General features: G+C 36.8%; 3 protein-coding genes across 7 annotated transcripts; 2 read left to right on the top strand and 1 right to left on the bottom strand.

Annotated features, from left to right (window-relative positions):
- Positions 1-318: 318 nt before the first annotated feature.
- On the top strand, positions 319-14,628 carry LOC117635678 (RRP12-like protein). The gene is made up of 18 exons (XM_034370017.1): positions 319-881; positions 1,348-1,867; positions 2,516-2,767; positions 3,669-3,760; positions 4,523-4,733; positions 5,594-5,772; positions 5,872-6,099; positions 6,429-6,613; positions 8,716-8,809; positions 8,913-8,969; positions 9,068-9,202; positions 11,692-11,760; positions 12,062-12,178; positions 12,861-13,022; positions 13,150-13,278; positions 13,426-13,527; positions 13,828-13,907; positions 14,001-14,628. The coding sequence occupies exons 1-18, from the start codon at positions 360-362 to the stop codon at positions 14,377-14,379; spliced, it is 3,513 nt and encodes a 1,170-aa protein (XP_034225908.1). The 5' UTR covers positions 319-359; the 3' UTR covers positions 14,380-14,628.
- An 845-nt stretch (positions 14,629-15,473) lies between these two features.
- LOC117633810 (argininosuccinate synthase, chloroplastic-like) lies at positions 15,474-20,442 on the bottom strand. 4 transcript variants are annotated; one of them, XM_034367598.1, is made up of 11 exons: positions 20,315-20,442; positions 20,119-20,209; positions 19,805-19,863; positions 19,568-19,655; positions 18,254-18,395; positions 17,442-17,490; positions 17,139-17,321; positions 16,783-16,857; positions 16,489-16,674; positions 16,259-16,347; positions 15,474-16,164 (listed from the first exon to the last, which is right to left on the bottom strand). In XM_034367598.1, the coding sequence occupies exons 2-11, from the start codon at positions 20,183-20,185 to the stop codon at positions 15,618-15,620; spliced, it is 1,485 nt and encodes a 494-aa protein (XP_034223489.1). In that variant the 5' UTR covers positions 20,186-20,209; positions 20,315-20,442; the 3' UTR covers positions 15,474-15,617. The 4 variants fall into 4 exon arrangements, with proteins under 4 accessions (XP_034223489.1, XP_034223487.1, XP_034223488.1 ...); XM_034367596.1 differs by having other exon boundaries at positions 20,119-20,239; positions 20,315-20,440; XM_034367597.1 differs by having other exon boundaries at positions 20,119-20,242; positions 20,315-20,438.
- A 118-nt stretch (positions 20,443-20,560) lies between these two features.
- On the top strand, positions 20,561-26,349 carry LOC117633809 (pentatricopeptide repeat-containing protein At2g41720). 2 transcript variants are annotated; one of them, XM_034367594.1, is made up of 10 exons: positions 20,561-21,010; positions 21,106-21,278; positions 21,480-21,585; positions 21,977-23,086; positions 23,176-23,281; positions 23,374-23,578; positions 24,260-24,392; positions 24,672-24,776; positions 25,365-25,485; positions 25,979-26,349. In XM_034367594.1, the coding sequence occupies exons 1-10, from the start codon at positions 20,660-20,662 to the stop codon at positions 26,128-26,130; spliced, it is 2,562 nt and encodes an 853-aa protein (XP_034223485.1). In that variant the 5' UTR covers positions 20,561-20,659; the 3' UTR covers positions 26,131-26,349. The 2 variants fall into 2 exon arrangements, with proteins under 2 accessions (XP_034223485.1, XP_034223486.1); XM_034367595.1 differs by lacking the exon at positions 24,672-24,776.
- The last annotated feature ends 843 nt before the right edge of the window (positions 26,350-27,192 follow it).

Genomic DNA, 27,192 nt, shown 5'->3' with positions numbered 1-27,192 from the left:
CCAGCACTAGAGAAGACTGAACTATTTCAATTAAATTGAATAGCAATCTAACATATATAATGTATGATACAAGTCCAATATAGGTATGTGGGACTCAAAAGAACTGGCTTGGATTAAACTCAAATTCATTCCAAATTGAGCCACCAAAGATGACGAGGAATAAAGAAAGAGATTACGTTTGAGATATAAGAAGAAATAAGCCCAGAGAAAAGCTTATAACCTCAACTTTAAGCCCAAACCCAATTTTATCCATTTGAAAGCTTTTAGAAGCCCAACCTTTCCAACCCAAAACCCAAACCGCTAAAACCCTCCCGTCCACTCTCTTTCGCCACCAAAACCCTCCATAACCAAAAACCACCATGGACGAAGAACACCACCACGACCTAGACGCAGAAGCAATAGAGCCATTCAACGATGGCGCAGACATCTGCCAGCAGCTCATGGACCGTTACGCCAAGTCCTCGGCTCCGCAGCACCGCCACCTCCTCGCCACTGCAGCCGCAATGCGCTCAATCCTTGCCGCCGAGTCGCTTCCTCTCACTCCACCGGCCTATTTCGCCGCCACCATCTCCGCCATCGACGACATGTCGTCTTCCGCGTCCCAGAACCTGGACCCCACTGGCGTAGCGGCGCTGTTGTCTTTTCTGGCCATGGTGCTCCCGCTGATGCCTCCACGGAGCGTCTCGTCAGGGAAGGCGGGTGAGGCCGTATCAATGTTGATTGAGCTTCTGGAGAGAGAGGAGGGGCTGGCCATGTCCAGCGTGAGGGCTTTGATAAAATGTTTTGGGGTTTTGGTGGGGTTTTGTGATTTGGAGGATTGGGGATCCATCAAATTGGGTTTGGAGACATTGCTCAAGTTCTCCGTCGATAGGCGACCCAAGGTGTGCATAGAGCTTTCTGTCTGAATTAGTGTTTTGTAATTTGCTTCTTTGTTTAATTTTGTAGGAGGTCTTTGATTATGTTGTTGTTTACATATAATTAGCATAAGTGGGTTTAAAATGTGTACACTTGGTGTGAGCCGCATAGGGAGCATGAGCTTTGTGCATAACAGCTTGGTAGTTTGGAGGACTTCTATATGGAAAGTCAAAAAATTAATGACTATTTGCAAACCATAATGACAATACAAGTATTTTATAGTAAGATTGTTTAGAGCTAGCCTTGGTCTAATAGTAAGATTGTTCTCTGGTGAGTTGGAGGTGAAAGAAACAAAAACAGCCTCCCCGCAAGCTGGGTCTGACCATTTAAGACCTTCTGATAACAGGACCTTTGTGCATTTGCTACCCTTTACTAATTGAAGTTGGATTATTTATATCTGGAGAATTTATGCGCCTAGTTTCTTTGTTGCAGGTCCGTAAATGTTCCCAAGATTGTCTTGAGAGTGTTTTTAAGTTGCTCCACTCTCGTGCTGTTATCAAGGAGGTGAGCAAGCTGGTACTGTCTAAGCTCAAAGGTTACATGCCTTTAGCAGTTGAATTAAGTTCACGGACTAAAAATGGACCTAAAAATCTAGAGGTCCTTCACATGCTAAATGTGGTGAAGCTTACTGTTCCCTTTCTCTCAGCAAAAGTCAGTTCAAAACTTCTTTCAGAAATGAATAAGCTTGTTGGTTCACGGTTCTCAGCACTCACAAGGCACGTTCTCCAAATTATTGAAGCATTATTTAAGACCTCAAGAGTTAATGCGATTGTTTCAGAGACAGAGGAGGCTATAGCTTCTCTTGCTTCATTTGTGTCTAAGGGAGATAAGAACCCCTTGGACACTGTCATGTCTGCAGCAACCTTACTAAAATCTTCTGTGTTCATACTAAATACTGGTGAATCAACATCGTGGATTAATAATCTTCCTCTAGTTTGCGGTTCTGTGGCGGGTATGCTTCTTTATTGTATTTACTATATCTAGACACTTTGACGCTCCTTTATTAAAGTCAACATCTATGGGTTAGCCAAATTTTGTTTTTTTTTATTTTTATTAGTCACTAACAAAATCTTGTTACAGTTGAAATATAGTCTTGAACGCTCATAAATTGACTATTCTCATCCTGTGATTTAATATCATATATATTTAAGGCAACTGGCATGATTGGTGGAGATTCTTCTCCATACTATATTGCCACTGAAGTTTCCTGGCATGTTTCCGTGCTTTAATATGAAGCTATTGCAGTGTTCTTTTGTAACTTGTTGATCCATACCAGTTTGCAAGATGTTAAGCATCCTTAATTGTTTGTTGATGTCAAGCTTCTTTTTAACGGTCCTGTGATTAGTTTTTGCGCTACACTATTCTGAAGAGTATAAGAAAGGCATATCTGTTGATGAACCTTAATCTGCATTTCTGACCATGTACATTGTGCCTGTTAGTTGAGGTTTTTTGGGCTTACATGTTGGTGGAGGGTATTTGATATACGTCATATCTATCAATAAATTCTTAACCAAAGCAATTTTTTGGTATAGTCGTCATGTTATGCACTTACGGAAATTGTTTCTTGTGGCTCTCTAATATGCCGCCTTAACTCATCTAGGTCTTTTGACTTCTGAGGCTAGCACTGCAGCACATGCTTCAGGTATTTTGCAAGAGCTGATAAGCCAATTTGTGGATCAAAGAAGTTTGCTGGTGGGTGAAAGCCAATGTTCTGAAGATGGAGGACATGAGACTATGAAAGCAAGTGCATTAATATCAATATGCACTATTTTTGAGGATTCCCTTAGCACTTGTAAAGGATTGCCAAATGAGCATCTTTTGGACGTTATATCTGCTTTGTTCCTCAAGCTCGGTATGTATGATTCACATGATTTTTCTTTTTATCAGGGATTTGCATAACTTCTATATAGCCATATAATTATTGTTATTATTGTTATTAGTTGAATACTAACACTGGTGCATAACTCCTAATGAGGAGGAGAGTGTGGATCATGTCTTTCTTCCTTGTACTTTTTCTTTACAGTTGTGGTGGAAATTGTTTAGGGAGATCAAATCTAGTTGGCATATCCCAAAGGGCTGTTTTGAGTTTCTGAACATCAAGTTTGTTAGAAAAATCTTTGGGGATTATAGGGTGCGAGGGTAGATGAACTCTGGGACAGTGAGGTTCTGGGCAGCTTTCTGAGCATCAGTTTTGGCTGATTTTAGGGATTATTTTCATTCTTCTTTAATGTTGGATTTGTTAGCAGCTGTGAAGTGAGACTAGATTTTTTGAATTTTGTGTCTTTTTCAAATTTACCTCTATTTGAGTGGTCTTTTATTGTATTTTCTCTTTCTCTCTTCATATTGTGGATTCCTTATCCACTCTTTGTAATTAGATTTCCTACTTTAATCAAATTCTGTTTCCCTTAAAAAAAAATAAAAATAGTCGAATACTTCATTCAGATATTTTGCTAACTTTTCAGTTAGTTATTGTAGTTCATGTTAAAAAAACACATTGCATTGTTTGATATATTTAGGTTTTTTTGTAATTTTGCAGCTTTGTCAGCTAACTTCATGACCTTGCATACTCTTTGGGTTTATAATGGTTTTTGGATTGATTATTGTGGTTGTATCATTCCATTTTTTAAATTAATCAAATTCCAAAGTCTTTTCTTCTCCAAGTGGTTACAACTGTTTTCCACTATTTGTATCTTACATTGTTTCTTTCACTGGTAATTCAATTTCTAATTGTTACTCTGGATGTTTGGCTGTAGGAGGAATCTCCTATATCTATATGAAAAGTATTCTTCTCAACCTGGCCAATTTAATGACCCTTGCTAGTGGGGACAAATCTAACACTGATCATGTAAGCTGAATCGAAAACTTTTTGGCATTTGCAATAATGATAGCGCTTTGGTGCAATATTCCACTAATATCTGTAATTTATCACCTTATTGCTGCTTATGTTTTCTCATATCTTTTATTATAAATTTGCGCGATTTCAAATGTTATCAAATCCGATAAAGTCTCTTGGTTGTTGGTTCTGGATCCAACTTCTCATTTTCTGCATGCTTGTGTCCGGGTGCAGTGGAAAAAAATTTACAATCATTGGATGTTCTTAAATATTCATTACTTTTTTTGAGGGTGTTGCAGCTGGGAATTGACAATATTTATTTGATTTTGTGGTCTGTTAAGTGTATCTCTTCAGAAGAAAAATGAAAAAGAAGAGAAGATAGATGGGCCGTGGGCAGATGTATTTACACACACACATACATATAATTACCCTCTATAGAATCGTTATTTAAGGATTTGTTTTTTACTTGTTATCACTTTAGGTGTGTTTATGTATATGTATACATGTATGTATATATAAGTACAATTATTCTCAAATAAGGTTGATTTTCAAGAATTTGTTTTGATATGAATAACTGAAATGCACAATGGGTGAGATGCATCTCAACCAGTCAATTTTCATGTTTGATCTACTGGGTTAAGGAACAATTCCTTGTTTAAGGATCTTATAAAATAATCTCTCTCTCTCTCTCTCTCTCTCTCTCTCTCTCTCTCTCTCTCTCTCTCTCTCTCTCTCTGTATAACGGTTTAATGTCCCTTTTATCATAACTTGCAGCTTCAGAAATGTATTGGAACTGCAGTAATAGCTATGGGACCAGAGAGGATTCTTGAACTTTTGCCCATCTCTCTTAATGCTAGCGACTTCACCTGTTTAAACATTTGGTTGATACCTATTTTGAAGAATTATGTTGTTGGAGCATCATTGGGTTACTATTTGGAGCATATCATGCCTCTTGCGAAATCCTTTTGTCGGGCCAGTACTAAAGGTATTGTCTTCAAACTATTCATATATAATTTGCAAAAAAAAGTATAAATTCGACACATGCATATATGGATTTTTGTGTCTATGGGCTGCTGTGATGCTGCAGCTGGATTTAGTTCTATCCTTTCCTGTCCCCGTCTATACTTCCTCTTTTTTGGCTTAAATATCTCTTTAATGAGGATGGTCATGTACAAAAATGATAAAGTGCAATTAATCTAGAGAGTTTCTTTTGAGTTTTTTTTTCTTTCCTAATCATCTTTATTTTTCTATGAAATAGGAGTGCACAACATACATCATTTTAATAATGAATTTAATAAGAAATATTTTAACTTGTCCTTTTGGTTTGCACGGATACAAAAAGTATGCTTCTTACTTAGATTCTTGAAAAAACCTTTATATAACGTTTCCAAAAACTCTAGATTCTCTGCTTTTCATTACATAAATTTCAATTTAAAGCTTACCCGTTCAACTCATTAGGTGACATCCTAGTCACATGAGAATAAAGAGAGGTCTAAAATAAAAATACTAGTGGCCTTCTTGCTGGTTCTTTTTGTTTTATTGTTTTTTTTTCGATGATAGGAAGATTTGTTCTTACTATTTATCTTGAAACTTTCTTCGAAACATGTTTTACCTTTGTCATTAGTCTCACCACCTCTCTATGAGATGAGTCTTTTCCTTTCTGGGTATGACGAGGAGTACAAATGCAATGAAGTGAGGAATAAATTTTTGTCTTAAACCCTATTCTTTCCTCTGGTTTTATTTTATTTTATTTTAAATTTTCAATGGCTTCCATAAAATGCAATATGTCACTGTACATAAGTCACCCGTTTCTGGACATCACATTTTCTTTTGCTCCTTTTCCAGTTAAAAAGTCAATAACCAGTCAAGATCTACAGGCTCATGCACGTGATCTGTTGGGATTGCTACCTGCTTTCTGTAATCTTCCAACTGATATATGCCAAAAGTTTGGATCTTTGGCTGAGGTTTTAGTGACATTTCTGAAGGACTCCTTAATGCATGAAAATATTGCAGTTGCCTTGCAGGTCATTTCTCCTTCACAATAATTAGAATCCAAATAATTCACTTGAAGTTTGTTATTGTATTCACGTTTCCTATTGTATTTGTGTTTTTTCTTTGTCTAGGTTCTTGTAAATCAGAACAAAAGCGTACTTGACCAAAAAGATGGTGGTGGTGAGACAAATTCCTATGATTTGAACAAAATGCTGCCAAAGTTCGAACACATACCCACTTATTCAAAGAAAACTGCTACCAGAAATATTAGGGCTTTGACATCATGTTCTGCTGAGTTGCTTCAGGCCCTAACAGACTTATTTCTTGATTCACCGCCTGGGAAGCGTTCATATCTAAAGGTTTTTCAGTTTTTCCCTTGTTTAAACTTTATTAACCAGCCAGAAATTGTCAGCATAACCTCAAACCAACTGGTTTTAAGCTGTTTAGTTTGCACTATGTGGGACGCCTGTGTACTCAACTGTAGGTGAAGCACTTTACTCTCCACTAGGGTTGGTCTTAACTAGGTTTGGTTCACTGTCCTGAATTTTGTAGTATACATTGTTGAATCAGATCCAACTCTGGTACAACTTTGGACAGCTTTTGACGAACCTGGATAAATTTTCTTATATACATATATATGTTATTTGTCTCCATGTTGACTCAAATAATATGTATTTTAATTTTTCAGGATGCCATAGGATGCTTGGCTTCAGTAACTGATTCGTCCATTTCCAAGAAGATTTTCGAATCATTGCTCGAGAAGTTCCAGTTCAAGGATGGTGGGGATGAATTTGGAAAGGTGGAGAGTCGTACGGATGCATCATCTAGTGAAGAACAACGCAACCTAAGTACTAGAGAGAAAGATGCTCAGAGGTAAGCTAGAGACTTTTCTTCCACATTGTACGGAAGTGCAGAAATTTTATAAGTGAGGTTTGTCTGTTTTGTGGTTCTATAATTATGCATTGAGTGTTCATTATTTCATTTAAGGACATATTTATGGGGCCCTTGTACCGAAAATTTAAGAATGAGCTTTACATGTTTCAACAGCTTGATATCCTTGTTTTTCTTTCAGTTTTATTTGCTTGGGTTGGGGTCTAAGTGTTTTGGTGTCATTTATAACAATCTCCTCTGGTAAGATGTTTAAACTTATAACTGGATCAGATGAAGAATTAGCTAACTCTCACCAAAAGGAAACAGCACTTGCTAATCAAAAGCTCAAGCTATCCTCCTTCTGATCATCTGTACAACTGTTGTCTTTCTATAGCTATAATCATAATCATGACTGTGTTAGAGACTTTCCACTTGATGACAAATATACTTGGCTCTTCATTTGTCATGGTGTGAGGAATCTATCTGTTAACTGCTTTATGGATCTATCAATTAATTATAAGATGGCTAGGGTGTCCAACTTAGGTGTATCTGGTATTAGAAATTTTATACTTCTTATTACAAGAGGTTTTTCTTTAATGAACAGCATCACCTTTTTTGATATAATAAATATGGCTCCTTCCAGTTCCAAATATAAGAAATGAAGCCCTCAGAGATAAATGGTTGTGGAGATTTCCACTTGAAACCAATTCGCTATGGTATAGGATCATTAAGAGCAAGTACGGAATAGACTCAAATGGGTGGGATACTAAACAGATAGTTAAGGTGTCTTGCAGGAATCCTTGGCGAGAAATTTCGAAAGGGTAGAATTCTTTTCTTCAATGCTGCAGATTTTCTGTTGGAAATGGGGAGAAAATTAGATTTTGGGAGGATCTTTGGCTGAAAGAAAGGATTCTTAGAGATCTGTTTCCTAGACTCTCTTCCTTGTCTAGGAGAAAAAATCAAAGTATAGCCTGTTTTGCTAACAATCATGAGATGCCTCTTAATTGGGATTTTGATTTCAGAAAGAATTTGTCCGAGGCTGAAATAGCAGAAGTGGTAATACTTTTGGATATATTGGGGAACGTGAGATTATACGGTTCTAGATCGGATCGGAGATCTTGGGAGATTGAGGAGCAGGGTTCTTTTTCCTGCAAGTCTTTCAGGTCTTTTCTTCTCTCTACCACAAGGGATGTCTTCCCCCCTTTCAGCTCAATCTGGAAGGCAAAGACTCCGCCGAAAATTCAATTTTTCGTGTGGCTGGCAGCAAATGGCAGGATTAATACTTGCGATTGCATTCAAAGGAGGCAACCAAAGATGTGCTTATCCCCCTCTTGGTGTGTTCTTTGCAAAGAGAATGCAGAAAACATTGATCACATGTTCATTCATTGTTCGTATTCCCTAAAATTATGGTGGAAGATGTTGGGTGCTCTCGGAGCGGAGTGGGTGATTCCTAAAGGGTGTTTTGAGCTCCTTAGTATCAATCTGAGGATTTCGGGGAAGGGGAAGAGAGCTGGAATCCTTCGTGATTGTCTAGTTCATGCTATTTTCTGGAATATCTGGATGGAGCGAAATCGAAGAATTTTTCAGGGTCATACAGGAGTAAGGGTTGAGGAATTATGGGACAGAATTAATTTTGGGCATCCCTTTGGGCTTCGGTTTCGGGGCAGTTCAAGGACTATCACTACTCTACCATCATGAGAGACATGATGGCAGTCTTAAGATGATTTTACTGAAGCTTTGTGTTTTTCGTGTTTTTTATACAGTTTGTTTTTCAATCTTAGTAGGTCAGACTCTTTTTTTTTGGTCTTCTTGTTTGATCGAGGATTTTTCCTCTTGATTATCAATACAATGTTTCTATTAAAAAAAATAATAATAAGTTCTCTGTCAAAATCACTGCCACTGCTCAAGCGACATTGGACTTAAATTAGGAGTATTATGACAGAGCTTTTAGATAACTTGGAGTCGTTGCAAATGTTAAGATGTCTTAAAGAGCTATGACGACTAGTTCTTTCCTTGTGATCAATTGCATTGATGATATCATCAAATTGTTTTATTTGTTTATTATTTTAAATAAGTGATCTAAATTAGTTTTAGTTTTAATACAGATGCGTGATAATGGAATTAGCATCTTCTCTTGTTAAAGGAGCCAAGGAGGATCTCATCAATCTAATCTATATGTTTGCTAAAGATACTTTACAGGTATAAGCTGATTTTTACTGCTTTCATGGCATGATTTTTATTTGTACATTTTATTGTTTTTGTTGATGTTTATTTCTGAAATCATACCTTATTCTGTATTTAGAATGATGACGAGGTAGCGAATCGTGAAGCATACAATGCTTTGAGCAGAATTCTAGAGGTTTGCACTGATATCTTGGTTAAACTTTCCATGGATAACGTTTTTTGCTATGTTCATGGCTTAAATTCCTATTCCCTGTATGTTTGAAACTAATGCAGGAACATACTTGGTTCTGTTCTTCCCAATTTGCTGAGTTGATTGATCTGTTACTTGGTTTGAGATCTCCTGTTGATATCCATTCTCTAAAGAGTCGTTTCGCTTGTTTCCAGACTTTAATGATTCATACTTTGAAGGTCAGAATTATCTCTTTACGAATGTCATGCATATCTATCATTTATAAACATTGTAATTTGCCATTGTTCTTGATACAGTAGTAGAAGGTCACTTAGGGGGGTGCATTCAATTCAAACTTTTAATGACTTTTATAGAGTTTAAAAGTCTGGAGGTATTCAATTTAGACTTTTAAAGAGTATTTAAAAGTCTAGTGGTATTCAATTGTGACTTTTAAAAAGTATTTAAAAGTTTGGTGGTATTCAAAAAGTTAATGACTTTTAAAAAGCTTATTAAATGAATGACTTTTCCATACTTTTAAGAGCAAAAGTCTTGCCAATTTATCAGTGACTTTTCTCAACTCTATGAAAGTATTTAAGAATTTGTCATCTCAATGAAAGTCACTCACTTAAAAAAGGTCTTAATAAGTATGAATGGGATACACCAGAAAAGTGCTTCGTGTGGTACGGGCACATGGATTTTTCTGTGTAAAAGAAAAATATAGAGAGGACATGTGACTCTAGCTTTTCCATCTGTGTGTATTTCACTTTATGCACTCCTTTCCTCCGATCCTTTTTATGGTTGTTTTTTTAATTTCCTAAATCTCCTTTTCTATCCTAATTACATGAAGTTCTGAATTTACCCAAGGTTATGGAGAACCTAACTGATCGTTTATAATTGCATGCACCTCTGTATGAGCTTATTTCATAACTCAAGATGATAAAAGTAGACATTAGTATTATTGTGAGGTGTGACAAAAGTGGTGTGATGGTTCTGATGCATGCTTCAATGTCGACTTTTTAGTGTATAGCTTGAAAGCATTTGCTAGGTTGTTTACTATTTTGAATTGCATAAATTATTTATTATGGTCCAATTTTACTACCATAAAGTAATCTTACGAGTTGAGAACAACTTCCCCCAGAAGTTGTCCAAAATTCTCTTTTATCTCATGTGATATTGGCATTGCTAAACTACTACCATTTTCTTTATGCAACTTTTAACATCTTGCTTGGTGTGATTGGAAAGAGTAAAATTAGTATTCTCCCGTCCACTTTGTCCTTTTGTCATAATTCTAATTCTGGATACTTTCCAACTCAGTGGTTTTTTTTTTTTTTTGGTTGGTTTATTTACTGTTTCACCCCCTGGAACTCGATCTCGCTCTCACTTAAACACCCGGAATTCAAATTTCCTCACTTTACCCCTCGAATCTCTGAAAATTGAGGAAATTTTCTCACCTTACCACTTCCGTCCATTTCCGTCCACAAAACCGTTAAAGTGTGCTGAGGTGGCATGAGCATTCTAGTAATTTTAGCTCCTCTATCTTTTCTCTTCTCTCTGCCTCTCTCTCTCTCCCATCGCACCCCACCCCACCCCCTCTTCTCTCTTCTATCTGCCTCTCTCTCTCTCTCTCTCTCTCTCTCTCTATGCCTCTCTCTTCTCTCTTATCCCCTCCCTAGACCCAACCCCCAGCGCACCCTACCCCTTTCCCTCCCTCTGCCTCCCCCTCTCTCTCTCTTCTCTTTTCTCTCCCATCCCATCACTCTCTAGGCCTCTCTCTTCTCTCCCCTCCCCAATCCCCATTGCACCTCACCCCTCACATCTTCTTTCTTCTCTGTGCCTTTTTCTCACTCTCACTCTCTCCACTGAGAGAGAAGATGGGGAGTGGCTGTCGAGGAGATTTTTTGAAATTTTTTTGAGTGTTGGTGGTTTGGGTGTGTTGAGTAATTCCATGGAGGGTTAGGTCTGGAGTGGGGTTTGGGTCTGGGGAGGGGAGAGGAGAGAAGAGAGAGGCAGAGAGAGTGAGAGTGATAGAGAGAGATAGAGAGAAGAGGGAAGAGGGGGAGGGGTAGTGTGCGATAAGAGTTGGGGAGGGGAGAGAGAGAAAGGTCATTTAACTGGAAAATAAGACTGTTGAGAGGAGGGGTTAACATTTGAGAGGGAGTGGGAGAATGGGGGGTAAAGTGAGAAAATTTGAGTTCCGGGTGGTTAAGTGAGAGTAAGCTTGAGGTCTAGGGGGTGAAACAGTAAATCACCCTTTTTTTTTTTTCTTTTTTTTTTACAACTCTGTCTATTCACTGCTTCCATCTGTGCTGGTGTTATAACTTCATCTCAGCTTTCATGTGCTATTTGAAGTCTTGGTGTGATCTTATAATTGGTTTTTAATGTGTAGATTTTTGCACTCTCTAATTAACAACTCTTTTATCCCATTTGATTCTTTATTTTGTGTAGAACAAATTTATGCATCTTTGTATTTCCATTGCAATTGTATAGTGACAATTCAATGTCTCATGACCAGACCAAGGATAACTTTTGCTGCAGCAAGTAGGGAAAATCATGTGTTTTTTTTCTGTCATCAATATGGCGTACTAATCATACTTTTTCCGACATCTTATATTTGTTCTCTGTTAACATCTTTACTTTTTCTGCCATGTGCATTGCAACAATGGCCATTTTAGTGGGATTAAGTGGTCAATTGAACACTTAGTTTAATCTTTATAAATGATTTTTGCAGGTAGACTCGGAGGTGGAAAATTCAAAGTCGTTTCTTATTCTCAATGAGATCATAGTAACGTTAAAGGACGTAAGAACTCTTTTGAGATTTTGATGATTCGTTCATTGTTTTGATATATCCTTGTGTTATTGTTCTTCTTATGTTGTTCCACCTCTTTGTGTTGTCCTAGCTTGCTCTGTCATCAACTTTTTGAGTCAGGCTTTGTGTGTGAGCCTTTTTAATCTTCTGTTTGCCTGATTCTTTATATGGGCTGTGGCATATCCAAGCTGTCATGGTCTAATGATTTGTATTTAAGACTAATCATCACATGTAATTTTCATGATATAAGACATGGATCTGTTAATAATTTTTGGTGTTTCTTGATTTGTAGGCCAAGGATGAAGCAGTTAGGGAAGCAGCGTATGATATACTTCACAAAATAAGTGTTAGCTTGAGAGACACATCATGTGTCAGTTCAGATGGACCTTACCAGAAGCTAATTAACATGGTAAGTGGTTTGCTTATCCCACTTGAAGTTCTTTTATGAGTGATATAGCTTATAATGCTTACTTTCTTGAGGCAAAATGCATGTCTCTGCTACTCATTTATGTGATAATGCTAGTTTTGTATTGTGCTCAAATGATTGGGGAGGAATCTAGTTAGTATTATATTGTTAAATTGCTTGACTGGATTACATCCAGATGTATTTATATATGTATCTATATTAAAATTTATATTAGTGTTTTTAGTTTTTCTTGGTTCAAAAGTTTTTAGTTTCTTATTATGTTTTCGAGTTCTTGATTATTTTTCTGAGTTTTGTAACAAACTGAACATGATAAATGTTTATGCTTCTGCTCTAGGGGGTGTGTTGGAAATAGAATTATTTTGTAATTAGGACTCTCCTAAAATTTGCTTTCCCAGTTTGTTTAATAAGGGTGATCTAGTTTCTTGATTTGATTGTAATTTAATTTCCTCTTGGATTCTCATTCTCTTTCTATTTTCTCAGCAGACTTAACTGTACATCCTGAAAAAAAAAAAAAAATTCATATATAAGTAATATGTAGAGAATGGAAACTAGTATGCTCCAATCCGTCTTCCTTATGAGCGTTCTTGCTGACATTAGGCCCTTGTTGGATGACCTGGTTCTGTTCTGCTGTATGTTTATCAACTGATTATTTTACAATATTCAGATAATGGGCTATCTTTCCGGTGGATCACCTCACATAAAGAGTGGAGCAGTGTCTGTGCTATCAGTGCTGATGTATAAGGATACAGATATTTGTCTTTCGATGCCTGATCTTGTTCCCTCTCTTTTATCTTTGCTGCAAGGGAAAGCTCTAGAAGTTATAAAAGTGAGTGTTGTTACTTCTGATGGCATTTTTTTGTTTTGTTTTTTTGTTTGTTTCTGTTTTTGTTTATGCTAATGAGCTTCTTTTTGGACCTGAAATGCTAATGAGTTAGTTGCTGCACATTTAACAGGCTGTTTTGGGCTTCGTGAAAGTACTAGTATCTTGCTTACAGGCTAGACGTCTGCAAAATCTTCTTCCGGATATCGTCAATGCAGTTCTCCCATGGTCGCCTGTCTCGAGACATCATTTCAAATCAAAGGCACGTACATATTTAGCAATAATGCTTTTAGTGGCTATACAAATGCACACACATATTTATGTTTGTAGAATGTTTATCCATATTCACATTTTTGTATGTAAACATTTTTTGTTTTTTGCACCTTGATCATGTTTGTTTTATCTACAGGTCACAATCATAATGGAGATTCTGTTAAGGAAGTGTGGTACTGCAGCAGTTCAGTTAGTTACGCCAGATAAATACAAGAATTTTGTCAAGGGTATTTTGGAGGTAATTTTCCTTTTATGTTTGACATGTTGAGTTTCCATATATTGAACCTTTTGAAAAGGTGATTTGATGGTTAAGTTCAGGATACCCATGTTTTAACACGTGCTGGCCAGATTCCTCTTTTTTATGATTGTTTCCTATTATTGCCTTAATTTTCACATTGTAACGTTATCAAAAGAAAATTAATCATTTAGTTTAGCCGAATTTGTTGACATGTCTAATCTGTTGATTTGAACTGATTTGATGAATCAAATTTCAATGTGTTACGTCAGAAATTGAATTTACTGTGCAATGTTACTGCAGAGCCGCCATAACAAGAAAAGTTCCAATGAAATTGCCACAACCGATATAGGTACAAGTCATGAAGATTCTTCAACCAAAAGGTCTGATCTCATTGTACTGACCAGTTGTATTTGCCAATTTACTAACTGTATTTAGTTTACATTGTCTCACTGCTGTTGAACTCTTTCTTAAAGGATGGAGGATAGAAAACGCAAGGGATTTGGTATGCGACCTGAAAAGAATGGATCAATGGAAAATAGAGCGAGAAAAAGGGTGAAGAAACACATGCCCAGCAACCCTAGAACCAATGAGCTTCATGTGTCTTCTGGGGGTGGACTGAAGCGTGCTGGGAGAGGTAGGCAATCTGATGGTGTAAAATCAGTTAAGGACCAGCCAGAAAGAAGTGGAAAGACAAACAAAGAGAATTATAATAAAGGGCCCAAAAGTGGTCGCAAGAGGAAGATAGATGAGACAAATATGAGCAAGGATGCAGCTGGGAGGCAGAGACCTGGCACTAATAGTAATAAATCCACCAAATTATTCAAGCACAAAAAGGTTGGGAGAAAACAGTAGATCATTGATTAGGGTTGTCATTTTTGTCCGAGTAATGTATGATTAACATGTGCATGTCTAAATTATTCAATATGAGTTGGGATGATATTCTTAATATGACATGATAACATGATATGAATCTGATATGAATATTGGGTTCGGGTTGAATACGAATGTGGGGATGACAGTTGTTTGTTGACAGAATCTACGAGTTGTGTTAGTGTCAAATTTTGTATTATATAATGATCATTCTTTTATATATTTTCTTCATTTTCATTTGGGCAGCATTTTTATTTTGTAGCTAATGAGTGATGTGTTTGCAAGGCATTTGTAGTTGGAAGTGGTTATGAACAATTAGAGTGCATATGCGGTTCTCTATTTAACTCGTAATGACACTTTTTCTTTTGGACAGAACTCCTAATGACACTTGTCTAAACAAAACAAAAAACCCTTAATAGCATCATTAGATCTCAGTGAAAACCCTAAACCCTTCACCTCCAAATGGCCCTGGCCTTTCAGCCCAAGATTTACAAACTCTCCATTGCGCTCTACTCAAACTCTAGCCTTTGATTCACCAATAATTTGTGAGTCTTCACCATTCGTTAAAAGCTCCACGCAACAAGTATCTTTCATGTGTATATCATGGCCATACAGCAAATTCATTTATTCATTTTAATAATGATGTTTCTTCTTCCCATTCCATTTTCCTTCGTAATTCAATACCAAGCAAATTCGTTAGTTATTTGCATTTGTGTAATTGGTGTTAATAGATTTAAAAAAAAAATTATTTATAGAAACTAATAGAAGTTGAGGGGGGTTTCTCACACACTACCAACCAAGGTATCATGAGTACGAACTTGAAATCACTGGTTTACAAGTCAAGGCCATTTTTTACTGGGCTCATGTGTTATTGATTACTGTTTTTTCTTTCTATCTCTTTTGCAAAATTTATTTCATGACAAACAACCACTCTGAATACAGATTGTAGTGTAAAGTAACTCAAAAACTTTCGAATTGAAAACTCTTTTTTTTATAATTAAATATGTGCAATTATTTCTAAGTTTGTAATGTACTGTGAGTTCCTTGCTACTAATTTTATAAAACTTTTTTTTGGCTAATCTTTCAATCTTCATAACTAATTTATTTATAAAGAAATTAATATTTTTGTTCAAACCACTGTCTAATATTTATATAAGCTGCTCACTCCTTGGTTCTAACATACAATACAAATGAAAATAAGACAAAAGCCTAGTGAGCCCTCAAGAGTCCAGCATCGCTCGCACCCTAATGGGAAGGCCATACAGCCTAATGAACCCAGCGGCATCAGCTTGATCATATACATCCCCACTCTCAAATGACGAGATGTCTTGCCTGTACAGGCTGTATGGGCTCTTCCGGCTGGTCACAGTAATGGAACCCTTGTACAACTTGAGAGTTACTGATCCTGTTGTTGTTTTCGAGATTTCTTCCATGAATGAATCCAGAGATTCGCGAAGCGGGTCGAACCACCTGCCTGCATACACCAGCTCCGCATATTTCAGGGCTAACGAATCCTTAACCTGCATTGTTTCTCGGTCCAGTGTAAGAGACTCCAGCTCACGTGCAGCAGCGAATAGGATGGTGCCTCCAGGAGTTTCATACACTCCACGGCTCTTCATACCAACGAGCCGGTTTTCAACCATGTCAATACGGCCAATTCCATGTTTTCCACCAATCTGATTTAGATGATCAAGTAGAGATGCTGGTGACAACTTCTTCCCATTGACTGAAACTGGAATTCCGGAAACGATCCCGATATCTACATACCTTTAGGAAATGAGAGCATGGGCAAGATGCATAAGAAAATGCCCTCATAACACAAAGTAAAAGCTAATACACAGAGGTTCAAAGTGGAACTTACTCAGGTTCATTTGGTGCATCTTCTGGATCAACTGTTAACATGAACATATCCTTCTTAGGCTCATTTTCTGGGTCTTCCAAAATATCACCCTTTGATCAATTCCATAAATATATACACAAATCAGAGAGAATTTTAGAATTCAATCAGCAAGCCAAAGATGAAGCAAAAGATTTCATATGAAAAGATAGTAGTTATCCAGACAAAACAAAAAAGAGCTGTAAAGATTATACCTCATGACTAAGGTGCCATAAATTGCCGTCTCTGCTGTATATGCATTTCTTTGTCACCGGAACAGGCACGTTATGCTTCTTAGCATATTCAATAGCATCTTCTCTACCTCTAATATCCCACTCCCTCCAAGGAGCCACAACATTTAGTTTGGGATTGAGAGCAAAAAAGGTCAGCTCAAAACGAACCTAAGCAGACAAGATAGGTTGTGTCAGAAGAAATACACGAGTTGGTATGACCAAAGAAAAAAATAAATACATGAGTTGTGATATTAAATGCTGCACTGCAAGGCATGCCTGATCGTTTCCTTTCCCTGTGCATCCATGAGCTACAGCATCAGCTCCAACTTCTTTGGCAACATCTACCATGGCCTGTTTTCAGGAATGTTGTTGTATGAAGTAATAGTTATAATATTTTTTTCAATGAGAAGAGTATAGATATATCATGACACAGATGAGACAAAATATGTGTCAAATTCTAAAACTGAGCTACTAAGGAGCTATACTCAGCTCTACCAGAAACAAACCAGACAGAAGAGACCTCGGAAGAGCATATTCAAGAAATCCAAAAGGCAGTATCTTGGCTGTCCACATATCAATCCATAAAGGTGATGTATTTATAATTAAAACAAAACATCATATTGAGAGATCACCTTAGCAATTACAGGACGGGCCATGGAAGTCCCCAGCAAGTATTTCCTCTCATAGATGGCACCAGCTCGCAAGCAAGGGAATATATAGTCGTTTACAAACTCCTCCTTTAGATCCTTTACTACTAACTGAGAAGCCCCACTGGCCTTGGCCTTCTTTTCCAGACCTTCCAATTCTTTTAAACCCTAATAATTTTAGATAAAGTAGCAAGCACACAAGTCAAAAGCAATTATTACCGTCCTAAAGTGCATTGCAGACACAAGAAAGTTTTGACTTTGAAGTAGATGTTGCTAATTCCAACTTACTTGGCCAACATCAGCTGTGAAACAAACAACATCACAACCGTAGTTCTCCCTGCAAATAAAAAAAATAATTGTATAAAACCATAACGATGAAGTAAATAATCAGAAGTATAAGCTAGTAAGTTAACTGTGCCCTTGGAAAACACAAGAAACAACATATGCAATATGCATCAATAAGCATTAACATTGGGTGAAACGAAATGGTGCATTGGGTACATAAAACAGGCTGTACTGAGCAACAGAAGAGAACTATCCAATAAGGGAATTTCACTAATCTTTAATCAGACAGTAATTTTTTTTTTATCCTTATAAGTTGCAGTAAAAAATACCTTAATTTGCAAGTATCTCAACTATTCTTTGAAAGAGTATCGCAATAAAGAAAATCTTGAGAAGGTAAGATATGTGCAGACATAAAGAGGATAAATTGTTATGTTTTATTAACTGCATACCATTGTTGCATTATCCCTTAAACTCCTTTCATAAGCATTAGCCAAAAGTTTGTTATAAACCTCCTTATATGTTTCCTCTACAATCAAACTATCCAGAAAGTACGAGACAAATTCAATAATTATTGGAATATGGACACGGCTGCTATTTATGGCCCCATACATGAAAGCTATTGTTCCTCGAAAAATTATTAATCAAGTACTTCCAGAATTTGCATCGACATCAAAAAGAAAATCCATTCATGATGAGTTTCATGCTCCACAAGAAATAATTATTTTTTTTTTTTGTTTTTGGGGGGGGGGGGGGGGGAGGGGGGGCGGGATCACTTTAATGGTCAATGAAATGATAAAAGAAAACAGGGGGAATACCTTAGCCATGGAACGATGACTGATGTGTCTAAGCCACCACTGTAGGCGAGAACAACCTTATTCAATTTGCCACGTAATCCTCTTTCCTTTGTAGATCCAGATAATTCTGTCTCACTATAAGTGGGCAGCACTGCTCTAATAACTGCATTCATTTCAAGATAAATATTACATTAGCGTCTAATACCTCAAATATTACAGAACCAATGGATGAGTGAACTTAGAAAATGGAAAGAATTGTGTGAAATAAGTGAATCTATCCAGTTGAGGAATTCTTGAATGAGAAAAAATGATTCTCCCTTAGCTAATACCATCAGAAGCTGATCAACGTAACATGGCATCTCTTTTAACTCCTTTATCTCTCTAACTTTCCAACGTGCATACACAAGTATACATGCTCTTCACAGTACTTATCCATATGTTTAATCCATTCACAACCACCCTTCCCTAAGAAGATATATACGCCAATGTTCTTGAGATGTTAATATGTGATCCAACAGTTCTGATTTTCCTGTGGCTAAACATAATCCTAACTGTCCAATGAAAGTCAATTTGGAAGAATTATCTGTCGATATGCTATGACTTAAAAGGGGGTTTCGAAACCTCATCATGAAATAAATTTTGAAGACACAGTTTTATGAGGTTATTGCATGCTTAAAATAAACAATCGTAGCAAACATAGGTGTAGCCATAGTTTCACAGTAAAAGGAAAAGAAAACTACAAGCTTGGAAGAGCCTTCTCTACCTTATTCTCTAATTCTCTATATTGAAGGCTTAAGTGAGTTCAGCAGCTCAGAAATAAACATCAGGGGAGGCAAGGACCTGCTCTTTTGTTTGCTCTCCCATGAGCTGGAATGCTAGCCCTAAAGTAGAATGCCACCTAACATACCCATGCATCTTTACAGAAGTATCCTATGTATCATCTGCTGATTTGGAAGTTCTACTGTCTATGTGTGTACCTGAACGGATATGCACAACATGTATACGAAATACTAATTTGCTAAACTTTTCACAGTCCAAAACGTTCACTAATGTCATCTCACCATATCTGATCACTGCAATGAACTCATTAAGTACACTTTAAAATAACTGAGGTGCCAGAATACATTTATATTATGCACATATGTGGTTGTTCAGTAAAAACAACACAAAAGAAAAAGAAAAAAAAAGACAAACAAATACAGCATGCATGGATTTGGATCAAATTCCATAACAAAAACGTTGTTTAAACTTTAAATAAAACGGAACAACAGCAGTAACATCCAAAATCAGAACCAAGGCCAACATATGAAAGAACCACTGACTAGGCAACCCCACCTTGCTTGTTATGAGCTCTAGTTACAATTCCATTGCTACTAGTAACTGCAAATGTATTCCCCTGTAGCTCACTCTTTCTAGCCGCTAACTACAGAAACAAGTTATAAGTAAAAATAATAAATTAATTAAAAAAGAGGCAAACCAGTCAGGAACAAACCAAAATCAAGTAATCAACAATAATCAGAAGGTGAGGGAAATTTGATATGTATAGGGCATTATGGATAATGGCATAGCTACCTCTTGAAATGAAGATAATTTCCCGGGACAACAAACTTTGCCATGATATGGATAAGACTCTGCTCATATAAACAAAAAATGGGATACATGTTATATCAGAAATATACCATCACACAATAACCCAACTATTTTTAAGTACCTGGGTGCCGCTAATTTATCCTCAAATTTTACAAAATCCTTAAGCATCTGGAATGAATTATGCTTTCTCTGATAACAAACGGAACCTATTTTCTTCTCGAATTCTATAAGCCTATTACTACACCCAGAATTTTCTGTTGAGAATATGTACCATTTCTCTGCTAAAAAGAATGTACCTCTTTTGGGACCGTGAAAAGCGAGGTTGGAGGACGAGAATGCGGAAATGGACTTCAATTGCGCCATAGTGCCTGAGACCGGAGTGTTTGTCTGTGAAAAGAGTACCTCAGGTTTTCACTTCTGCTAAAAATACCAAGCAAATACATAAGCGACTGGATAGTTATCAAAGAGAACTCTGAACCACACAATTCGAACCAGAAAAAGAAGAAGGCAGCGACGATTTGGTTGAAGACGAAGAAGACGTTCGTGTGCACTGCTCAGTCTTTTCTCGTCGCGTTGCGTGCTCGTGTTTTCTCTTGAGCGTATTTTTCACGGGGCAATTTTGGGCTAAACCCTAAACCCTGAATTTTACATTTCGCATTACTTTTTAATAAATTGAGTGAATCAGGGTAAAGCCGCCAATTTCCCAATTTTTTTTTCCTTAAGCTGTTTGGCTTAAGAACATTTTTTTGCTGGTTAATTATGAAAAAAATACAAATTTAACGTTCCACTCCCTCAAAAATATCATTTTATCCTCTCTCTCTCTCTCTCTCTCCCGAAATGGCCACCGTATCCCAGCCACCATTCCTGAACCCGACCCGTTCAAGGACCCGAATTGTCTGCAAAAACCCCGCCAATAACTCATCATCCGCCTTCGAAGAGAAGAAACAGGTCTCCGTCGACTACGACCGCGGCACTCACCACATCTCCACCCGAATCCCCGGCCTTACCAAACAACACATCCCAAAGCATCACCGTTTACGAGTCGAAACGGAGCGTTTTCAGAAGGACTGGGCCGTCTCCGACGTCGTCGACCGGGTCTACAAACTCCGCCACTGGGACGACATTGAGGGCTTGCTCAATCGATGGGTTGGGCGCTTTGCTCGAAAGAACTTCCCCGTTCTCATCAAAGTAAAATTTCATTTCATTTCTGAGCTTTTCATGTTGATTTAGGGTTTGAATTTGTGTGTGTAAAAATGGGGTCGCTTTGTTTTTTGTTTTTGTAGGAAATGACGGAGAGGGGTTCAGTGGAGCACTGTGTTCGAGTGTTTGGGTGGATGAAGAACCAGAAGAACTATTGTGCTCGTACTGACATTTATAATATGATGATCAGATTGCACGCTAGGCATAATCTTGTTGATAAAGCTCGTGGCTTGTTTTTCGAAATGCAAGAATGGAGGTACTTATTTGTTGTTTTTGTTTTTGAAATTTCCTCCCAATTTAGTAAGAGTTAAGGTTAGATGAAGAGAAGCGCAAGTTGAGGCAGAGGAGAAGGGATAGGAGTGTTTTGAATAATAAACAGAGTTGTAAGATGGAAAATAGAAACCTGTACTGAATTTTTACAATAACAAGTAATATTGCAACAATGAACTTTTGGTAGGTGCAAGCCTGATGCTGAGTCCTTCAATGCTCTTATCAATGCACATGGTCGGGCAGGTCAATGGCGTTGGGCCATGAATCTTATGGACGACATGCTGCGTGCAGCTGTGTGTATTTTCTGTCTTCTTCCTAAACAAATCTTAGTGGGTGTGATTTGATGTGAGCAACTTTCTTTTTTCTTTGATTTCTCAAATGATGCATGGGGAGAAAATGTTTGAATTCGCATATCTAAATCACACTCACTGTTTTCGTTTTTTACTTCAGTAAGTAATATAGAGTTTGCATGATATCTACTGGTGTCAGTCCGGATGACATTATATTGAATTTATGTTCATCTTGTTTTGGGTTACACATGTTTTTGACTGCTTTAAAGTTTAGGATTTATAAATCATGATTAATTTTTTCTCTTTGATCTGATGTCAAGTAATTGAGGTCTTTGTTAGTTGATACCACATGCACATCTCAACAGATCTTCGTGACGTTATCTTATGGGTGCAGATCCCTCCCAGTCGGTCGACATATAACAACTTGATCAATGCTTGTGGATCAAGTGGAAATTGGAGGGAAGCTTTGAAAGTTTGCAAGAAAATGACAGATAACGGAGTTGGACCCGATCTTGTGACTCACAATATTGTCTTATCTGCATACAAAACAGGGGCTCAATATTCAAAGGCTTTATCTTATTTTGAGCTTATGAAGGGAACAAATATCCGTCCAGACACAACCACCCTTAATATTGTTATTTATTGCCTTGTAAAGCTTGGACAACATGAGAAAGCCATTGATCTTTTCAATTCCATGAGAGATAAAAGAGCAGAATGTCGCCCTGATATTGTAACATTCACTAGCATCATTCATTTGTATTCTGTATGCGGGCAGATAGAAGCTTGTGCAGCTGTATTTAGTACAATGCTTGCAGAAGGCCTAAAACCCAACATTGTTTCATATAATGCACTATTAGGTGCATACGCTTCACATGGGATGAGTGAAGAGGCATTGTCAGTTTTTAATGTGATTAAGAAAAGTAGTTTCCGGCCAGATGTGGTGTCTTATACATCCTTACTCAATGCTTATGGAAGATCACGCCATCCTGAAAAGGCCAGGGAAGTATTTCACATGATGAAGAAAAACAACTTGAAGCCAAATCTTGTGAGCTATAATGCACTAATTAATGCCTATGGATCTAATGGTTTGTTAGCTGAAGCTGTAGAAGTCTTGCGTGAGATGGAGCGAGATGGAATTCATCCAAATATTGTCTCAATATGCACACTTTTGTCTGCTTGTGGACAATGCGGTCAGAAGGTGAAAATTGATGCTGTACTTTCAGCTGCCAAGCTGCGAGGCATTGAATTGAATACAATTGCATATAACTCAGCTATTGGAAGCTATATGAATTTGGGAGAACATGAGAAAGCTATAAACTTATATCAATCTATGAGAAAGAAGAAAGTTAAACCGGATTCTGTCACTTACACTGTGTTGATAAGTGGTTGTTGTAAGATGTCAAAATACAGTGAGGCAATAACTTTTTATGATGAAATGATGGATTTGAAAATTCCTTTGTCCAAAGAGGTCTACTCATCTGTGATATGTGCCTACAGCAAGAAGGTAAGTTTTTGCCAAGAGTTGCCCCTTATTAAATTATTGGTTACTTGTACAATTTGTACATCTTAACTGTCTGTCTTTTTATTACTCAGGGCCAAATTATGGAAGCAGAATCTATATTCAATTTGATGAAAATGGCTGGTTGTCCTCCTGATGTAGTTTCATATACTGCAATGTTGCATGCATATAGTGCTGCGGGTAAGGTTTTATGTTTAACCACTGCCATTCTTGGACGCTGGTAGGATGAAGTACCTTTTGAACTAAATGTTTTTCGGATCTTTCCATAACAGAGAATTGGGAAAAGGCTTGTGCAATATTTCAAGAAATGGAAACAACTGGCATTCAACCTGATGGAATTGCATGTTCAGCTTTGATGAGAGCTTTTAACAAAGGAGGTGATCCATCCAGGGTTCTTATTCTGGCAGAACTCATGAGAGAAAAGGAAATTCCTTTCAATGATGCCATTTTCTTTGAAATGGTATCGGCCTGTAGCTTGTGAGTTGCACTCTCTTTTAATTTTTGTCTCAGCAAGAAGCAGTCATCAACATGTTTCCTTGTTCTTTCCCTATTCTTTCTTCTTAATGATAGATTTTTCTATTCTTAATTTGAAGACTTGACTTATCATGCTGCTAGGCATTACCTTACATACGATGGAATTCTGGATCACAAAGGGTTCCTCATGATAAGTTGTATTTACATTAAGATTGGCATTGGCCCTCTGAAATTTTCTAGACTTATGCATTTTCATTTCTGTGATATTTCTTGGGAAATACATTACTTATTTATATGATAGGCAGCCCTATTATGTTTGAAGATGACTATTTTTAGTTGATTAAAGAAATATCAAGGGAGACAAAATTTTACAATTTTCCCCGAGCACATTTTCTTTATTGTTGAAATGCTCTTTGGCTAAGGCTGCACCATTCATTGCATATTTGACAGGATTTTCAGGTGATAATAACAAACTCATGTCTTATTTTTCTAGATTTATGATTTGCTGAGTGATATTCCTTAGCATCACTTGTCCATGTTCTATCCTTGCAAGATTTTTGCTTCTTTTTGTTTCCAATTATTAACTCTGCTTCAAAGAGGCATTATAGTTTCTATGCTTTTCCCATAAGTTCCTCATTTGTTTCTTTGTTAGTTAAGAAATTGATAATTGGCCTTTGAATGAAGATTACAAGATTGGAGAACAACAATGGACTTGGTTAAGTTGATAGAGCCCTCACTACCTAAAGTTTCAGTTGGACTTGTGAATCAGCTTCTGCACATTCTGGGAAGAAGTGGAAAGATTGAGACTATGATGAAGGTACCTAGAAAGTTCTCTAATATTTGATGTCTCAATGTTACAAAGCAAACTACATTACAAACTCATGCTTGCAGTGGTTTTCTTTAATGTATCTTCCATTTTTTTTACCGAAGTCATTGGAACCTATTACCTAAATCATATGCAACTAAGCTGAGTTTTGAATATTGATAGTTTATTTTTCTTTCATTGCCGTCATTTTGTAACTCTCTCTCTCTCTCTCTCTCTCTCTCTCTCTCTCTCTCTCTCTCTCTCTCTCTCTCTCTCGCACACATCTTACAGTTATTCTTCAAGATAGTGGCATCCAGTGGTGATATCAATTTTGATACTTATGCGATTTTGTTGAAGAATCTTTTGTCTGTTGGAAGTTGGAGAAAATATATTGAGGTAATCTTTAAGTCAAACTTCCATTTCTGCATTTGTTTTTGTCAGCAAATGCAGTAAAGTTTGCATCATGCTATTTCTTGGTTGCACATATGGCATGATGGTCAAAAGTCCGAAGTAGATTTAAATCATACTGAGGTTGTACCTATGTTCTTAATTGCTGGTGCTGTAATATAATTTATGCATGTTATACGTCGAGGCTCGTTTTTTCTTTAAATAATTATGCTTGTTTACAAAAAGAGACATTAGTTAACATTTCAATGAGCTCATGTTGGCTTCGGCTCGATTATTGAAACTTTTTCTTTATGGAGACCAGTACTCAAGCCATGAATATAGGCAATTACCTGTTGAATTTATAATTCAACATTTTGGCTGGAGCACTGTCTTAGAAACAAAGAGGCTGAGCTTTATATTACTGAAAGCACCAATGCATTGTGATTGCATGCATTATTTTATCTTTTCTTGCTTGGAGTAGGTAGGACATTTGTGGGTATTTGACAACAGCGTGATACAAGTTTTCGCCTTACAATATCTCATGCTTATGTTTATGGATTCTCAAATCACAAAATGCAACAACTATTTATTGTGCAGGTATTGCAATGGATGGTGGACGCCGGAATTCGACCTTCAAGCCAAATGTATCTTGATATATCATCTTTTGCACAAAAAAGTGGTGGAGCCGAATATGCTACTTTAATAAAGGAAAGAATCGGTATGCAGATGCACATCTCCTTTAATAGAATTCCTTTATTTCGAAACCTATGCTTTGCTTGTACCAGTCAAAATACTTGGAGGTGTCTTGTTTTGGTTGTGGGTTGGGTACCAAGCCTATGATATATTTAGGTTTACTAGGTAGAAATCCATGTGATTTTATTTTCTAGGATCTAATTGTGGAGAAAATGGAGAAGAGGTTGGAAGGTTGGAGAAAGCATTTCTATTGCTCAGAGTAGTAGTTTTCTCATCCTTTAATCAGAAAACAAAAGTTATACAGAGTGGCTGTTCGGTGTGGTGAGCATGCTCTGAGAAGCTATATTAACTGCTCCTTTCTTATTGTCAAAATAACTAACTTATACATTCAGCTGCAATATCGTCTTGTGTCCTTGAATCTAAGTGGCCTACAATTTTCGTTTTGCTTTGTATCTTCATGAAAATTCTCGTGTCACTAAGTTGATAGGCAATTAAAATCTGGTCATGAAATTCTGCAGAACTCTTGAAAAGAAAATCCGGGCACCAAGATTCTATAAGCAAGCTGTGTTATACTCATTCCGCCGCTTCGTTGACGAGTAGAACAAAAGTTGAGAACTACAAACTGCTGGAGTCAACAATGGCTGTTACATATCCAGTTTCTGACTGCTAAACGAGAACTCTGTGATATATTTGATAGCTCCAAATGTACCATAGAAAATTATGTGCAGATTTTGTACAGCTCATGCAAGATGAGAATGGTAGTCATGATAGATTTGATTGTTAAAACTGCTGATAGGATAGGATCTACACTAATTGCCTGAGGTTGGAAATGAATTGGTTGTGCATTCCTGTTCCCTTTTTGTTAAGATAAAATCAAATTCTAAGAGTCTTTTGTTTTTGTATTAAATTTGAAAGATTATCAAACAAGTTTCCCATTTTTAAATAATAATAAACTGAATTGGCTTAAAGTGATGGTAGAATGATGTTTCTTAATACTGCAGCAAAAAAAAAAAAAAAAAAAATTCATGTTTCTTAATACAAAATGGGTAAATGGCTAAAAGGATGAAATAGGAATAAAAAAAGAAGATAATGAAGTCATTTTTACATTATAATTTTCGACTGAGATGCCTAATAGAAACTTAAGATGTATTAACTTCTGTTAAAATTATGCCGCCTTCGACTGAGATGCGAGTTCATATGGGAATACAAAGATGGCTACTCATCTTAGTTTGGTGTTATTTTTCCTCCCAATATTGAAGAAGGTTTTAATTCGATTCCAGCATTTCATGTTGATTGTTTTTTTTTTTTTTTTTTTTAAGTACGTTTAAGTCCAAAATGGATGAGTTTTTTTTTCTTTTCTAAATAATAAAATAAGATTAGTCTTCTACTAAATGTATAAATATTTATCCATACACTCAATATCTTAGGTTCGATTCTCCCCTCCCTTAATATCATTTTGTATTTTTTTTTTAAACATTATTTTATGGAGAAATTCAATATAATGCAGAGAAGAGAGTTTCTCACACACACACACAACCAAAATGTCATATGGGTTCGAACTTGAGACCTTCAATATGCAAAGTCAAAATATTTTTACACTTGGCTAAAACTCAAGGTCTTAGGTTTAGTTCTCCTCTCACTCAATATTGTTTATAAACGGATTATTTTATTGAGAAATTTAATATGATGTAGATCATTTTATTCCAACTTTAAAATTGAATTGCAGAGAGTA

Source organism: Prunus dulcis, chromosome 7, assembly GCF_902201215.1.
Source record: "Prunus dulcis chromosome 7, ALMONDv2, whole genome shotgun sequence".
Lineage (NCBI taxonomy): Eukaryota > Viridiplantae > Streptophyta > Magnoliopsida > Rosales > Rosaceae > Prunus > Prunus dulcis.
This window is presented reverse-complemented; position numbering and strand designations above follow the sequence as displayed.

Bases quoted from the DNA above. Each gene is read 5' to 3' on its own strand.
- LOC117635678 (XM_034370017.1), top strand. From the start codon at position 360: ATGGACGAAGAACACCACCACGACCTAGACGCAGAAGCAATAGAGCCA. The intron at 13,279-13,425 runs GCACGTACATAT...TTTTATCTACAG, and splicing joins GACATCATTTCAAATCAAAG to GTCACAATCATAATGGAGAT. The intron at 13,908-14,000 runs GTCTGATCTCAT...TCTTTCTTAAAG, and splicing joins GAAGATTCTTCAACCAAAAG to GATGGAGGATAGAAAACGCA.
- LOC117633810 (XM_034367598.1), bottom strand. From the start codon at position 20,185: ATGGCGCAATTGAAGTCCATTTCCGCATTCTCGTCCTCCAACCTCGCT. The intron at 16,858-17,138 runs GTGATCTCTCAA...TCCTGAAAACAG, and splicing joins CCCGTCCTGTAATTGCTAAG to GCCATGGTAGATGTTGCCAA. The intron at 16,348-16,488 runs GTATAATCTTTA...AATTGATCAAAG, and splicing joins TATGGCACCTTAGTCATGAG to GGTGATATTTTGGAAGACCC.
- LOC117633809 (XM_034367594.1), top strand. From the start codon at position 20,660: ATGGCCACCGTATCCCAGCCACCATTCCTGAACCCGACCCGTTCAAGG. The intron at 23,087-23,175 runs GTAAGTTTTTGC...TTTATTACTCAG, and splicing joins TATGTGCCTACAGCAAGAAG to GGCCAAATTATGGAAGCAGA. The intron at 24,393-24,671 runs GTACCTAGAAAG...CACATCTTACAG, and splicing joins AGATTGAGACTATGATGAAG to TTATTCTTCAAGATAGTGGC.